Raw genomic sequence first — 16,187 nt, 5'->3', positions numbered from 1 at the left:
TCTGTGAAAATAAATTTTGTTAGGTTAGCCGGCAGTATAACAGGTGAAGTCTGTGACCATCTTAAGTCAATCGCGTATTTCCCCTCACCTTCAGTGAAACTAGGATTCTCTGATACTTCACTAATCACAGAATACTGGACAAGGTGTGACTACCTCAGGCACAAACTAAGCTGAATGTAGAAAATCCCTTAATTCTGTTTTTACTACATTTTCTTGAAACAAAACATCCCTGATGAGCAGCCTCTGGAAGATTTTTGGTTACACAGCAGAAATTCACACTTCCCACAGACCTCTAAATGGCAGTTAGTTGCTGTAACTTCTGAACTCTGCAAACACAGACAAATCCAGCAATAACCTTGAGCATGAAAGGCTTCATGCAATTCATTGTCAATCTTCTACAAAGGGTTGTCAGCATTGGGTTTTATCTTTAAAAGAACAATATCAAAATACTGGTTTTGTACTTTGTGCCAGATAACAAAGGCAACTTATCGGAAAAGCAATCACATTTTTGACCTAGTTATGGTTTCTCTTAATACATTAGATACAGACTTCCTGATAGGACATTACAAATAGCTTGTTGCTCAATCAATAATTTCGACAGAACAGATGGGAAAATATTTAAACATCTAAACAAACTGTCTGCACACCTATGTTGTGAAAGAAAACTGAGAACTTGGATACACCAATGTACTGTTAATTTAAGGGGAAAAAACTGTTTTCAATTAACCTTACAGTTCAGGTGGAGTGTATGTTCCTTAAGCATTGCTGGTAACCCTTCACACATTTTTATTGCTACAGTTGTTGGTCTGCTAACAAATATTCACCCACATATTAGTCAACAAAAGTTAAAGTATATTTGCTAGAACTTTCTATCAATTGTGGTAACAACTACAACAATGAGAAAGTTTATAATCTAACACTAATGAACAAAGGTAATACACATTTCTTTATAGAAACAGACCTCTATCCAAATGTATGAAAATCCTTCCTGCAGAAAGGTATGTTTGTCAAGTATTATACAAATTTAGTTACTGTAACTGTATGTTGGTATGAACAGTGAAAGTATTGCTGCATCAGTACTAAAAAACCACTTGAATGAATACTCATTGCTTTTATTATACAGAGCTGAAAAGACAAAACGTCAAGGTTATAGATACCCTGGGAAATGGATACTTGAGAATTAAGTCAAGGAAGAAAGTTTTCTATTACTGCTCTAATTTTCTACTGCTCTAATTTTTGCAGGTAGTTTTTCTCCATTTTGTATCTGGCTTGCACTGCTCTTTTACTTCAGGTCCTAATGCAGACTTTCTTCCTAATACATTTTTGTACTAGAGAATTCCTCCATCTTACCTAGCTTTTTGTTACGTAACCTTAAAAAAAATAGCAAACTAAATTTTTTTTAATTTGCTGGCACACATTGTGCTGCATCAGAAATGGTACATTCTGGTATAAATGTGAATTAAGCAAAGCCTCCTAGAGTACAGAGCATGCAATAATAATTAATGCGTTTAACCTACAAGGGACTCTAACTTCAGTAGAATTTAAAATCTTAAAAAGAAAAAAGTTAAGCTATTGAAAAAGTTAAGCTATTTTACATGAAAAAAGTATTCTTAAAAAGGACTCTAAGAAGTCAATGGCAACCCTGGTAATAAAAATAAAAATAAAAAAATAAATAAAAAAAAAAACAAAACGCCAAACCCAAACCAAAAGAAACCACCCAAAACAAAAACCCACCAAAAAACCAAACCAAACAAAAAAAAAAAATCAAAACAACCACACATCACATTAAAAAGACCCCTCAAAAGTAAAACCTATTTAATGGACAAAAAAAAAAAAAAAAAACAGAAAGCTAAAATAACTCTGTTCTACAATTAACAGACACCTTTCATAGAAGGCGGTGAGTAAAAGCAAAAGATTATTTCAGTCTACAGAAAGATGGCACTTGTCTCTCATAACTCTACCAACTCTACCGTTGGAAGAAAAACTGCAGCCCTGTTCATATCTGTATTAATTATGACTGCACTAGCAGTATTTTCCATAACATACACTGCCATAAGATGCAAGATGTGTAAGAAGTGATAAATAATGATAATATTGTGAAATTTCTTCCTGGTTGCTCATTCTTCCTGAAATGATGTTGAATTTTTACCAATGTTAAACAGCATTTGTTCAGCTTTTGTTCATGCTTCATTACTCTTGGAAAAACTAAAGGCTTTTGCTGAGATAGAAATAACGTTTGCATTGATTAAATGAAAATTAATGAAAAAAGCTTCAAGAGCATTGATTAAATGAAAATTAATGAAAAAAAGCTTCAAGCATGTTATTGAGACAGTCTTTGTAAGAATTGTCATACTTATTTGTTTTACAAAAAATGTGGGGTTTATTAGGAAATTGTTCTCTGCTTTAAAGTTCTGGTTTGAATACAACAGTTTATTTATGGGCAGCGTGCACTAATCTGTTTTCTAGTCTTCTGTTTGTTTTATTATTTTTGCATATTTGTTACATCTTTCCCCTTGAGAAGTCTGATACTGCATGTGGACAATTAGTTTTTGTGTCTGGTGAGATTAACGAGATTGCATGAAACGTCAAATTCTTGTTACATCATTGGTTATCTAGCTTCAGGAGAAAGTCTTCACGCTTGTGCTAATTTATCTATTGTTGCAGCAACTCTTCTGTATGTGTGACTGAGCAATGCTTTCATACCCCCATCTAAATGGTCCCCATCTTTCGATCTTGATACCGGTTATTGCCAATAAATGATGTTCTACTCTGGATACCCTGCCTTGTCCACATTCCATCATGTTCATCTCAGGGCCCCACTGGCAATGCCAAGCTGACAAAAATGCCCAAATTCAAATCACTAGCATTTTTGATGACTTAGAGCACAAGATGACACAGTATGGTCCACTAAAATATAATAAGTAATAACAAAACAGAAAAAAGACCACATCTGAATTTTCATGAGGTGCTAGCATTTCAAGATAAAACAACTTTTTGCATTTCCATTTCCTTTCAACGTAAAAAAAATAATTTGGTACTTGGAATTCTAGTTAAAAGAGAAAATTCCATATTATGCATCTCCCATAAATCAGAACGGAAAATATTTTCAGGCATAGATGCTACTCCTCCTCACACCCCCCACTGGTCCTCACCCAGAAATAAAATGTAGCCAAATATACAACAGACAGCTGTTCAAGAGCTCACGCCAACACTAAACCACATTTCCACAGGTAAAATAAATTCTATTGTGCCTCTGCTAAGAATCAGATTATGCATGAAGCATCTAGGTAAACAGAGAGTAAATAAACTTGAACTATCCTTTTGAAGCCAAAAGAAAATTAGTTAAGCAAAGCACAACAACATAACTACAGTGTTTGGGTACTGAGCAAACTAACCATACTTTCAGGAAAATGACTACAAGTTATCAGAAGTTGAGGCTTTTTGGTTTTAAGCAAAAGCCAACAACCAAAAGCAAAGCATTCTGCCTCACCAGGAAGCAGTAATGTCTCATACTATAGGTTAAGACAAACACCTACTCAAATACAAAAAGAAAAAATAGTTATGGCATCACTGTTGGTAGAAGACTCAGCAACTACATATTCATCAGATTAGATACTTTTTATTTTATGGAATAAAATACATCTCATCATTGAAATTTCTTAAAAAGGAATCTTTTTTTCTTTATATAACTCAATAGATATGAATGTTAAGACTCCATTAAACTAATGCAAATGAATAAGCAAATCTTCAATCCTCATAGTACAGGAGGTCCTTGGATGTGGTGGTCCACACACAAAAGATGGTATTTTTTGTTGATTATACCTTCTCTACTTACTTAGCTTTACATTTGCCTATATGACAAAGAGGTAATGCTGCCTGTTACAGATTAGCTGTAGTCATACGGGTACCCCCATTACACACATAATTTATTTACAGTTGTAATAAGAAGGTAAAAATCCTTGTGAGATCAGAAGAAAAATATTATCACAACCTGCAACACTGCCAATATGGGACATTAAAGAATGACCCTTTTGACAGCATTCTTTGAGCTTGGAACACAATTGATTTGAATACATCATTTTAAAAGGAAGAAAGAACACAACTACCACCTTTCCAAGTCTCTGGCTGATAAAAGCTAATGTTCTATCCTTGGACAAAACAATACTATATAACATACTTTCCTAAATATACATTGAGCACTCGTAGGTTCCATTTCTTTTTATCAGTAAAGGTTTTTTGGGTGGGTTTTGTGTTGGGGTTTTTTTTTTGGGGGGGCACTTTATTTTGTTCATTCTAACTTGGCGATCAAAGAATTTTTATTTTTACACTATTACAGAAGTGCATTTTTCTAGGTTTCCAAAACCACCTTATTCAACCTTCCCCATCTGTCACCATCTGCTTCTTTTTAGCATGTACTTTTTGTGTGATCACATAAGCATGTGAAAAATAACTAACATTCAGATGATTGTCTGCTGGTACATTTGAGGACTGGGCATAATAAAAGTGAACTGCCAAAACGTACTTAACACTTCTAATTTTGTTGGGTCTTGCATGTAAGCTACATTTGATTTTCAAACTGTTTTACAGTTGGAAAGTTGATCAGGTACTCTAACTCAACAGTAAAACTGAGACTACATAATTAGCTCAGCACTAAAAAGATTATATTCAAAGAGAGGAACAAAACCCAGAAATACATCCACACGAGTTCACACATCCATCTTGACTGAGTCTGTCTGCACAATGTTGCCTGAGGCACAGGACAAGATGCTACAAGCAGCCTACTTCTGGACAGTCATAGCCTGTGTCTTCTCTCCAAGCTACCACAGGACAAGGAATAAAGGACTCTCATAATTACAAGGGTGTATGAAATCTCATGGAAATGCTGGAGAAGCAAAGACACTAAGCCAAGGGTAGAAATGCATAGAAATGCAATGCAATCCCTCAACAATGCAGCAGATACTGCTTCTAGGTGCAACGTAACTGGAAATTGCCATCAAGGCCCAAAAGCTGAATGGTGGGGGTATCTGTTTCCAGAACTCTGTCATGCTTCAGCACGGCATTTCTGATTGTAAATGCACTTCTCAATGCAGTTTTAATGTGAAAAGAACAAAACACATCTAAAGCTAGAGAAACAAACTTACCTCCCACCCTCCAAAAATACATTAACCTCACTCTAAGAGAATTTCATATAAGAAATTCTTTCTGTCTTATTAGAGCACCACTACAGGCCTCTCAGGTCTTTAGCAAAACCACTATCAATCAGAATACCAATATATTTATATTAACACAGATGATTTGGTGGAGTGTCTCATTTATCCTTTCTCAAAAAAAAGAATTAACAGAAATGAAGGAAAGAAAAAGAAGCCCAATAACAACAGGAACTACCCCTTCCCCTAGATAAACCCAAAAAGCCACCGAGAATCAATCTTCATGAATGCTTACCAGAGGTAACCACGTATGAGTGAGAACTTCCTCTCTAGAGGACGATGGAAGACGGAGCCTAACATAAAGTTTCTTTTTCACTGTCTCTCTTTACAGTATTGTTCCAACTCTTAGAAGTTCATACTGGTCTTAAAGCCTTGTGAATGCAGATGCCATCTAGCAACATCTTAACAGCTGCTTTCCCTTAATTTGTGCCATTTTCCACAAATTCCCTTTTCCACTATTTACCTTTTCTATCCAGTAGTTCTAGAGGTGGAAAATAATGGCACATACCTATTATTTATATAAAAGTTGCATAGAATTTCAAAAAGCACATTACTTCGATGCCTCAATTATCTTTAAATTCAAATGAAATTTAAAAGGAGATAAAAAGGAAACTGCATAAGCCATGACAAAAATTATTCAGTCCTTCAGTTCATTTATATTCTTAACCAAACAACTCTCCAGAGAGCTCCTCTTCATTTTCAGTTGCTCATCAATTTCTCCTGCCTTTTGTGTTTCTCTGCAAAACATTCTATTAGTTTCTATTAAGAGAAAATTAACAAAATAACATAATTGTCTTTAGTCCAAACTCTCTTTCCTGCGCACAAGCACATTTTTCCCCATAAGAAAAACCTCATCTCTAAGCTGTGTTTTCTGGCCTATCAATCTACCTGTGAGATCATTAGATTCATTTCATGAATTCCTTTTACCTCCTGTTAACCTCCCTTGCTATCCTCCTTATTTTACTCAAATTCTTTTGTCCCCCCCATTTTAAAAAAAAAAAAAAAAAAGCGCTATCCTCCTTATTTTACTCAAATTCTTTTCTCTCCCCCATTTTAAAAAAAAAAAAAAAAAAAAAAGGGGGGGGGGGGGAGGGGGGGAAATCTGTCTCCAGAAAAAGAGGAGAGGGAGAGGGAGAGGGAGAGGGAGAGGGGAGAGAAAAAAGGCCTTGGCTGTATTACCCATGCAACTTCATCTTCTCTGTAGTATAACATGCTGGTCTTTCTACATCCTCACCTTAGCTAATCTCTCTCAATTGGCCTGCCTCAGTTTATCCATGATGTTGGCTACTTTCATCAAGTTCTCTGCAAAAAAGCATCTTCATGCTTTTCCTCCTGAAGGAGCTCTTCTGTAACGTTCACATTGCAACTTCTATCTGCATTAAAATCCCTGTTTAAAACACTGCTTTGCTATGATGTCTGCAAAAACTGAAAACATCCATTTCCATGCTAGCCTGTCTCAGTGCATTTCAGTGGTTCCCTCTCTGCCTATATATCACTTAGTTTCAACTCATATCAGACGAGCTATGTGGCAGATCATACTCTCAGTCCAAAAATTTACCAGACTGCCTTTGGCAAATATCCCGATCCAATACAAGCAAGCTTTAAAAGAATGAACTAAATGTATAGCTGCACCAGTGACAAAATGCTTTTTCTGCCTCTACTGCAACATTTTATAACCTGCATATACCAGAACGTTCTTAGAAAATTCAACTTCAATTCCTGTAAACATGGTAAAAGTGTTCTTTCTTGCTATAACCATGCCTGCAGTACAGGGTACCATGCTTCCCCTTGCTGAAATTCAGCCACTGAACTTTGATGGCCAAGTTCTAGATTTTGGGTCACCCCTACATCAAAGTCATATCCTTTCCAAAAAGAAAAGCCGTAAGTAAAAAATTAAGTGAGAAGTGAGGAAAGACAGCAGTTGCTCCTTGATAAAAGAGTTTTACGTTTCATTTCTCTGAGATAAAACTCAGTGAAATAATTGATTACACATGATGTCTCTCACTCCCATTTCTAAAAGAAAGATCACAAAAAAATACCGGTCAAACAAGCATTGGGTAACTGATCTTGGTATTTCCTTCATCTCCACTGGTCTCATTTTAAAATAAGTTATAAGACATGCAGATCTTCTCATGCCTATGGACAAAGGCTATGAATCTACTCTGGTCTTCTTTATTGTCACATACCTTTAAGTGATAGTAACTGCATAAACTATATTGAAATGGTCTTGCTGTATTTTTTTTTAAATAAAAGACTACTGTTCTTATAGGAATACATTCATCCATCTAGCCTGTACTTTTATGCTAATAAAACTTAACAAGGTCCTACCATTTTCCCTGTTATTAGAATACACCTAAATATCATTGATCATCTACATCTATGAAGAGTCATTTGAATGATCGTCCATGAAGTCCCTTACAGACTTGTTCATAGCCAAAACATCTTCTCTACTGTTATTAAAAGATTAAAAGCTTCAAAATGAATTTTTGGTATTTAAACTTCTATCTCCCGTGACACCAAAACTCAGTACCACAGTGACTGCCCTACTATAACTAAGACTGTGCACTTAGTCCGAAGAACTTGAACTGAAATGCAAAGAGCCAGAAACTGCAATCTCATATAAGAAATTACCCTTATAGATGATCAGAGCTGCAAGAACTTTTATTTCTCTGCCCAAGTAGCTTCATTTCCTGAATGTTCTATTAAAGAAAGTCTGTGGAGGTCTGTATCTTTATTAGCAGGTCTTTGATCCCTGACGATCAACTGAAAACTATCAAAATCCAAACTGCTTTTAAATGTGTCACAGGTATTTACAAGTACTTTCTCAGTTTTATTCCTTCTTTATTAAGCAAGTGATTCTGTCTGGAAAAGAAATATTGTCCTGTCCTGCCTTTGCCACTGCAAAACTGCAAAAGAAACATTTTGTGGTGTTTTTCTGAAAAAAAATCAAGAACATATCTGTGTTTCCTAAATGGGATGACAATTCACCTTTTTCTCATTGGATCTATGTTTATCCTCTGACACCACAATGACCTCTAATGTGACAGCTTACGTTGAAGGATAACAATGGAAACACACTCCTAAGAAACAGTCTCCTCTTCCTGAAAAACTACTAAGGAATGAGAAATTATAAAGTATTTTATACCTTTCAAATGGGGAATACCGCAGATTCTTAGAGCAGAGGGAACTATTAAGTATTACCACTACACTTACACAAAAAAAAAAAGAGGCCTGCATTAGTTCTACTGCAGATGATAAAGGAATTTCACTATTTATCAGATAACCAAATTATTCTCAAAAAACTATATAATTTCATAAATAAAAAGCTACTTACTCATTCTTCAATAATTGTGACCAAAATGTACATCTGTATTGTAAACATATATAAGCCCTGCTATTTGACAGTGGCAATTATTTTCTTCCTAGAGGAGTATTCATATCCTACCATCTTTTACGCTTGGCACATACCTATGTAAGACAAGCACAGTCAATGCTATTTTAGTTTTCTTTACACTGTAGAATACTGGTGTTGGATAACAGGGAAGGACTAGGAGAGGACAACAGAAGGGAATGTACCTGTAGACCACCTAGCTGGAAACCCTGCACACCCCTATAATAGCACAGTGCTTGGTGCTTGGTGAAGGTACGCATAAATTCCCAGCACCCTAGCTGGAAACCCTGCACACCCCTATAACAGCACAGTGCTTGGTGAAGGTACGCATAAACTCCCAGCATGAACGATAAATCAGTGATGGTTCAGAAAAGTAATTCTAGCTCCAAAGATGAAAACTGGCTTCAACCTGGCAATCTCATTACTCATTTTGTTCCTGTGGTCCACCATCCATTTGATCTTCGCAGGGACAGGGGCATTTTCTGGACCTGCCACATATCAGCACAGTCAGTTTCAGGTCCTATATGAAAGGTCGGGCCCTATCAATGTGAGATGAAAGAGCCTTTTCAACAGAGGGTGGGAAGGACTACTGTGATCTCAGAAACATAAGGTTTACGGGGAAAACGCAGCAACAGGTATGCTTATTTTCTGATTAAGAGTAATTCTGAAATCAGCTTGGGAAATAATTCTGTATGGATCCACAAGGACACCTTCACCTGAGAGAATGTCATGCTACAAGGAAATCCACCTTACTCTGGCTTAGCTACGTCCCTGTTTTCCTGTTGGAAGCAACTGCAATCTAGTTTTTGCAAAAAGACGGAATAGCGAGCAGGACTCTATGCCTCAAACAATGGTCCAAAAAGCATTTGGAGAACCAAGCTTAGGTTCTTGTTTGGAACTGAATCTGCAACACTGAATTAATACAAATGAAAATATTAAGTCAGTTCTCAGGCTAGGTATAGATTCCTGCCAGTGCAAGGTTCCTGGGTCAACTGCTTCCTGGCTGGTAGACAGCAACCTCAGGCTACCCTTGCGTGTTACACAGCACACTGTCCTAGTGTCCTCTACCACCAGCCAACAAGTACATGGGAAACTGAACCAGAAGGCCTGCAGAAGGGATGCACCCATCACAACTGACCTAGATGAAAGAGGATGATGCAAGGGTACTATTAAAAGGACTGATGCTGAATGGATTTCTCCACATAACTGGAGAATATCTTGCTTCTAAAGAAAGGCTAAAAGGTATCTGCCTCTACGCTTACCACGACCAGGCAAAACATAAGAATATACTGCCATTTGTCTTGGGATAAACAAGCAGGAATTCACCTGGTAACAGGATTAAAGTCCAGCTGTAACATTAGGTTCTCATAATCTGCAATTTGTCAAAAGGTAGTAAGTCTTTGGCATCTGGTAATCATTTTTGTGGCCTGAACTGCAACGAGAAGTGATTTTTGCGCATTCATTCTCTGCCACATGCACATGAATAGACTGGAGAACCCAGTCTCTTGATGGTCCCTTTATCAGTCAGCTGTCCCAGGTATAAAAAGAGATACGATTGTCTCAGGTGAGCAACTATCCAGCCAATGCACTGGTCAACACTATTGCAGCAGCGGAGAGTACGAACAGAAAGTTTACTTTTTGCAATGGTGTCCATATACTGCTAACTTCACCCTTTTAAATAAGAACGTGTGGATAAAGGTGTTGAGTCTTCTTACACCATATAAGTAACCTGTCTAGGTCGCTTGCTCTAAACCCTTTATCTGTGAGGTAAAAGGGAATGAGTTCTGTGGTTCCCGGGGTTAATGAAGAGTCAATTTCCTTCAAGACAGATTTGTACAGGGTGGGTCTCCAAAAATACTCATAATGGGAGGTGGAAGAAAGGAGTGGGACTGCTAGAGAATAGAAAGGCAAACTGGATCAAGTAACTTGTGGTAAGTGTCTAAAATCCAGAATAATCCCTTGCCAAGTTCGATGGAAGAGAGCTAACATGTTTCCAAAAGTGAGAGATGGAGAAGCAGATGAAAGCAACCGAACAGGATATTTGCACTCTTTGATAATGTTTTTAAGACTGCTGACAAGAAGACAATGAGGGGGTAAGAGCTGGCAATGACACCTGTAGTCTATGCCAGTGATGACAGTATCATCCCTTGTGTTCTTCTTGTTGCTGGAACAGATTCTGGGTGTGGAACACAAGAAAAGTGGCCACTGTACCAAGCCGAACAGGTGGATCTGCAACTTCTTCTAAGTAGCCATAAAAGATTCAAAGCAGGCTAAGAATAGTTCTGGAATCCTTAAATGTAGATAACTGCTGAGTGTCCCTGCACTAAACACAAAGGAGATGTCAGAAATTGCCAAACAGGATAGCAACAGTCTGCATCCAAGTCTTCCTTGGAATCTATGGGGTGGAATTCTGCAAAGGAGACCAGGTATCAGTGAGCTGGACTTCATGGCTAGAGGAGCTGGTGACTCACCAAACAGCTGAAATGAACACACTTAACCAAACAAAATTATTTAGGTACTTCAAACCTGCAGTGTGAGAGCATGACTGCTCAGATTTCTCTTCACTGCTGAAAGAATCAAGGAAGATGGAACCAGAGGGATGAAGAGAAAGTTCGTGGCTCCTAAGAATACTGATGTTTCCTTTATAGTTTGAGAAAAAGAATGTATCAAAAGATCTTGCTATCATCCAAAATGGTTTCATTAACTCTACATACCATATTAACTTATAAACAACTATTAGCAGTTTCAATTTCCTCCCTGAGTACAAATTGGAGGAGACTTCAAATTTGCTTTAAGAGATTTAGAAAGACTCTCAAATGCGCAAACCTGACCATCCTAAAATCTTCATTTCCAGCCAGCAGTATCCAGAAGGTGATGTGTACCAGTTTCCTTGACATCCCTTAATTGTAAGGTTCAGAATAAAAAATGAAAGGCAATCTAAACTTGCTTGTTGAAATAGGTTCCAGGGCTTCTTGCTGCTACTCAGGATTCAATACTCCTGAAAATAAGTGGGTAAAGAGCTATGCTGAATCAGTACCTCCTCCCTTCAAACTAAGGCACATTCTTCTTCAAAGACGATACCTAATAGAGACTTTCTGGTGGTGATGAGTTGCTCCAAGAGGTGGGCAATCCCTTGAAGAATCCTTCTTAAAACAAATGGTAGGACTGAAGGGCCTTGTAAAGCCCCTTAGGTTGACTAGAAAGTTGTCTCAGTATCAGGTGTGCACTATGTTAATTAGCAATCTTGAAGGCTGACAAGAATGGAAATAAAGGCTAATTCAGCATCCACAGAATCCTTGGCGTTAAGTAAAAAAATAATGCTGGCTTTCATGTCAATACTGGAGCTGCTTTTGGCAACCCCAGGGGAGAGGCAGAACGACATTTCCGAGCACCACAACCAGTACCGTTGACTGAAGCCAGACGGGACAAATACACAATTTTGAGAGTGCTTCCTTTGCTTTTTTTTCAGTAGGCATCAGTTGCAGAGCTGTCAGCACTCGTACTGGAACAGATCATTTGGGTGACTTGAGCTTCCACAACAGATTCCCAAGTGGCCAAACGAGAGCTGCGAAGGGAACCAAAACAACGTCCTTGTGTCCATCTTTTTATCAATTCTCGAGAAGTCTGATGTTTGGCACTCTGAGCGCTAGCTAATTGTAAAGATCCCATACTCTGGGATGCCACTTCTGCTTACATACTAGGAAATAGCTAAGTTTTGGTGCCCACCTCAACCAGTTCCAAGGTTGATACATTCAACTGTTTTTAGCAGAAATACCTAAAATTTCAACTCCCTCTCCCTGCAACTGGAGAGTTCAGATAAAACCCAGCAAACTCAGTACCTTCCTATTCCCCCTCGCCTCCACTGACGCTATATAAACTCTAGTTATACAGCTCAGTTAAGCAGTATCATATGTTCCAAGTGACAGACAGATGGAAGATTATTTTTGAAGAAATCATCGTAAGATAAAAACTTTAACAGAGGAAGGCAAACATGAGAAGGAAGATGCACGTTAGAGGCCTTTTTAAACACTAAGAAGCACAGCATCAATATACATACAGTCACCACAAAGAATAGTAGCACGCACAATTCTGAATAACAACTGCATAGTATTAATCAGGCAGACTGTCAGTTCTTTACTACAATGAACAGTTTTCAGCATACAAACATCACAGTCTAAAATTAAATGAAAAATAAACATTTTATACTGTATTACAAGAATATAGTCTAAATCATACCTCGGGTGCCAGGTATTCTGGAGTACCACAGAATGTTTTCATAGTTGCTGCGTCTGTGATTCCTTCTTTGCAAAGTCCAAAATCTGTAATTTTTATGTGTCCATCTTTATCCAACATTAGATTTTCTAACTGTGTGTTGGGGAAAAAAAATGTTCCCTTAGTACTTCATAGCAGGACAGGCTGATGCAGTACATCAATTTTGTAAAAAGATACAGAGTTATTGCTTGCAATAGAATGTAATTTGTTTACAATTTAATTGTACAATTTAAATAATTATTTAATACTTTAATACAGTTTACAATAGTAAATCCCAGGTCAATCAAAGCGTAACCTTTCATTCTGAAGCTTTACAAGTTTGGTGCATCTTCCATAGAACGAAAGCAAAATAATTTTCTAAATATTTTCAACATATAATCACGTAACCCAAGGTTACAATCATGGCTGTCATTTGGTAAGACTTCATACGTTTCCTTTGCCGTAACATGGCCTTCATTCATCAAGATGCATTTTACTTACTATACTGTCATGAAACGGTTAGTCGATATCCATAAATCCTTAAAATATCTGCATCTTCCACAACCTTTTCAGTAACAGACAAAAGTGGGAGTAGAGAGGCTACCAATAAAAACAAAATCCTGAGGCAAATTCCTCCTTGTATACTTGCAAAGGACACTGTTCTTGAATTGTGTATGTGTACCTCTGCATACTTTGCATTGCTTTTTAAATACATGATTCTTGCTTTGAAATGTGAGAACAGAATATAGCCTGTTAAGAAGTATTTAAAGAACAGGAATAAATACTACTGCAATATTTACTGTGGAGTATCTCAAAAGCACAGCTAACATCACTTTCCCAAAAGCTTTTTATTAGCAATACTTTAAATCCAGACAGAACTAAAAACAAGTAAAACATACTTCTGAACAACTTTTATCAACAGAAAAAGGGTTTTTTTTCATAATTATAACGTGTGTAGTGAAAATACCAACAAAGAACAATCATAGCCCTGTCTTCCTAAGTCTGCATAAAGCCTGAAATACAATTAAAAGGTATATATTTCCTGTTGAGTCTAACAGTGTCATAGAAAGAAGATGCAAAGTAGATGACACCAGCAACAGAAGATTAATGACGTCAAATTCCTCTTTGCTTATTATTTAGAATTTAGATCAAAAATCATGACCTATCATTCCTTGACCAGACAATTCCATATTTTTCCAAGATGTCACAGCATTTCATGTTATTACAACAGGTTCTGCTACAAACGGGTAACCCACTATTTTGTTTTCTGTCTGCCTCCCTGAGCAGAACTTGCCTATCATTGCCTCCTCCTCCTCAGTTCCTGTACAAAGGAGTCCATGAATGAACACCACTAGTGCGCATGTATAATGGGTAAGCACAATTTCCAGCACAAGAAATTAAAGGCCTGTCACAGAAATAAAATAGTCTTGTCGTAGAATTTAGAGGTTCCTCCCATGTAAGTTAGAAAATGTTCCTGTTGAAAGCAGAAGTTATTTTCCATAGAACATGGTCATACTGTGTCACAGAGTACCTGGAACTTCAGGCAACAGAGGATACACAACTGTATACGCAGGCAAATCTAAGACAAACTACATTCCAGTATTATGAATCTTTCCCAAGATACAAAAGACAAAATAATTTTTAAATTAAGGCTAAAATTCTTTTCCTATTGAAGTATTCTGAATTGTTTAAATCATACGAGAACATAACTCTTTGGTGAGATAAACAGAACGCAGTCACACTGTCCCAATTCCCCATTTCTCTTGTTTGGGGACATTGAGAATTATGTTTGAGATTTGTGTTGAAATCTAAGTTAAGTTATAAGTAATGGGGGAAAAAAAAGGGTCAGAAGTTTAATTCTCCTTCAAGTGCTATTACTAAGGTACGCTGTTTCTTTTTTTAATCAAGTTAAAGTCAAGTAATGTACCCATCTATACATTACGGTATCAAACGGCTTCCTTCCAAACTTCATTGATGTCTTGTTTAACATAAGTTCAGTTTAGATTACAAATTACTTTTTTTTTTTTTTTTCCTTTTTTTACCTTGAGATCACGGTACACAATCTTCCCAGAATGCAGATAGTCCAGGGCAGAGACAATTTCTGCACCATAGAAGCGTGTGCGGTCCTCTGAGAACACCCGCTCTCTCGACAAATGGAAAAACAGCTGCAGGGTAAACAGCAGGGACAGGATTGTAATAATTACTGATTTAGTGGGGGAAATTAACACAAACATAAAACACCTCTCATCACCATATTGTGATGATAGATAGTGTACTCTCAGTGGACACTCAGCACTCTTAGACAGCAGCTGGCTTATCTTTTCCAGGTTTCCAAAGGGAGAAAGCGAGCTGTTAAATCAGCGTTTTAATCAATATACCAATCTTGTTTAAGGCATTCTGCTTGCTACTCATTTAACCTTCAGTTACCAGAGGAAAAAAAAAAAAAAATATGCAGCAGCATCATTCTGTACTTCTCCCTCCACCACCTCCTCGGATTTTTATTTTAAGCCACTGAGAAATATCACTAAAATACCCAAATTCTGGTTCCGCCTTAAGTTTTTCAGTAATTTAGTAACCTTCCTTTGAACTGAAAAAAGCCTAGTTCTTCAGTAGACTTCGACTGAGCAGGTGAACTGGCATTTTACAAAAGCAGCACACTCATACTACTAGCAATATCACAGTCACTAGAAAAAGCACACCAACAACTGCTTAGGGCTTATAGAAACAAATCTATGTATTTAGTGTACTTCTTTGCTACAATGTAAACACTTCTTTGGGAGTTTTGTCTCCTCTTTAATAATTTATAAGTAACAGCACTTTGCAGACACTTTTTCAGCTGAAGTCTTTCAGTGAAAAATACTAGTCATTATGTATTGCCAGTAACCTCAGCTGCAACGAAAGAGAGTAAGGTGAAGTTCTGTAAGGTTGTCAGCATCTTACTGGATAAAACATCACCCTCAGAACCTGCAAAAACACCTAAAAAAGCAGAATTTGGCTATTTAATTCAAACGAACTCTAAATGGCCAGTTTTATTTACAGTGTTAAGGAAGCTTAGGAAAGTCCTCAAGCAGAGATTATGGAGTATGTTTCTGTATTCTGCTTAAGATCGAACGGGCTGCCTGCCTTACTCCTTCAAGTTAGAACGTTTTTGGTTTTACCACAAGAGCTAACAATCAACAAAACAGAAAAACAGAAAATGTGAACATTTATAAATTAATTATAGACAAGGAAATCCATAACAACTTTTTTTTTTTATTTTCACTGCTAAAAATATCAATTAGATGAGAATTCCAAAATGGCAGGGTAGGTACAAAATAAAACCCCAAAACAACCAATCA

The 16,187-nt window shown here is 37.1% G+C and overlaps 1 protein-coding gene across 1 annotated transcript in view; it reads right to left on the bottom strand.

Moving 5' to 3' along the window:
• Window positions 1–16,187, bottom strand: part of AKT3 (AKT serine/threonine kinase 3) — a 144,309-nt gene that overhangs the window by 23,455 nt on the left and 104,667 nt on the right. The window contains exons 8-9 of the mRNA XM_009276060.1: window positions 14,892–15,014; window positions 12,835–12,963 (exon numbers count right to left, since the gene is read on the bottom strand). Coding sequence (XP_009274335.1) covers window positions 12,835–12,963; window positions 14,892–15,014 — 252 coding nt within the window. The remainder of the gene's footprint in view (window positions 1–12,834; window positions 12,964–14,891; window positions 15,015–16,187) is intronic.

This window comes from Aptenodytes forsteri, unplaced genomic scaffold, assembly GCF_000699145.1.
Source record: "Aptenodytes forsteri isolate BGI_AS27 unplaced genomic scaffold, ASM69914v1 Scaffold10, whole genome shotgun sequence".
NCBI classification, from domain to species: Eukaryota; Metazoa; Chordata; class Aves; order Sphenisciformes; family Spheniscidae; genus Aptenodytes; species Aptenodytes forsteri.
Note: the sequence above shows the minus strand (reverse complement) of the source record. Positions and strands in the feature narration are given on the sequence as shown.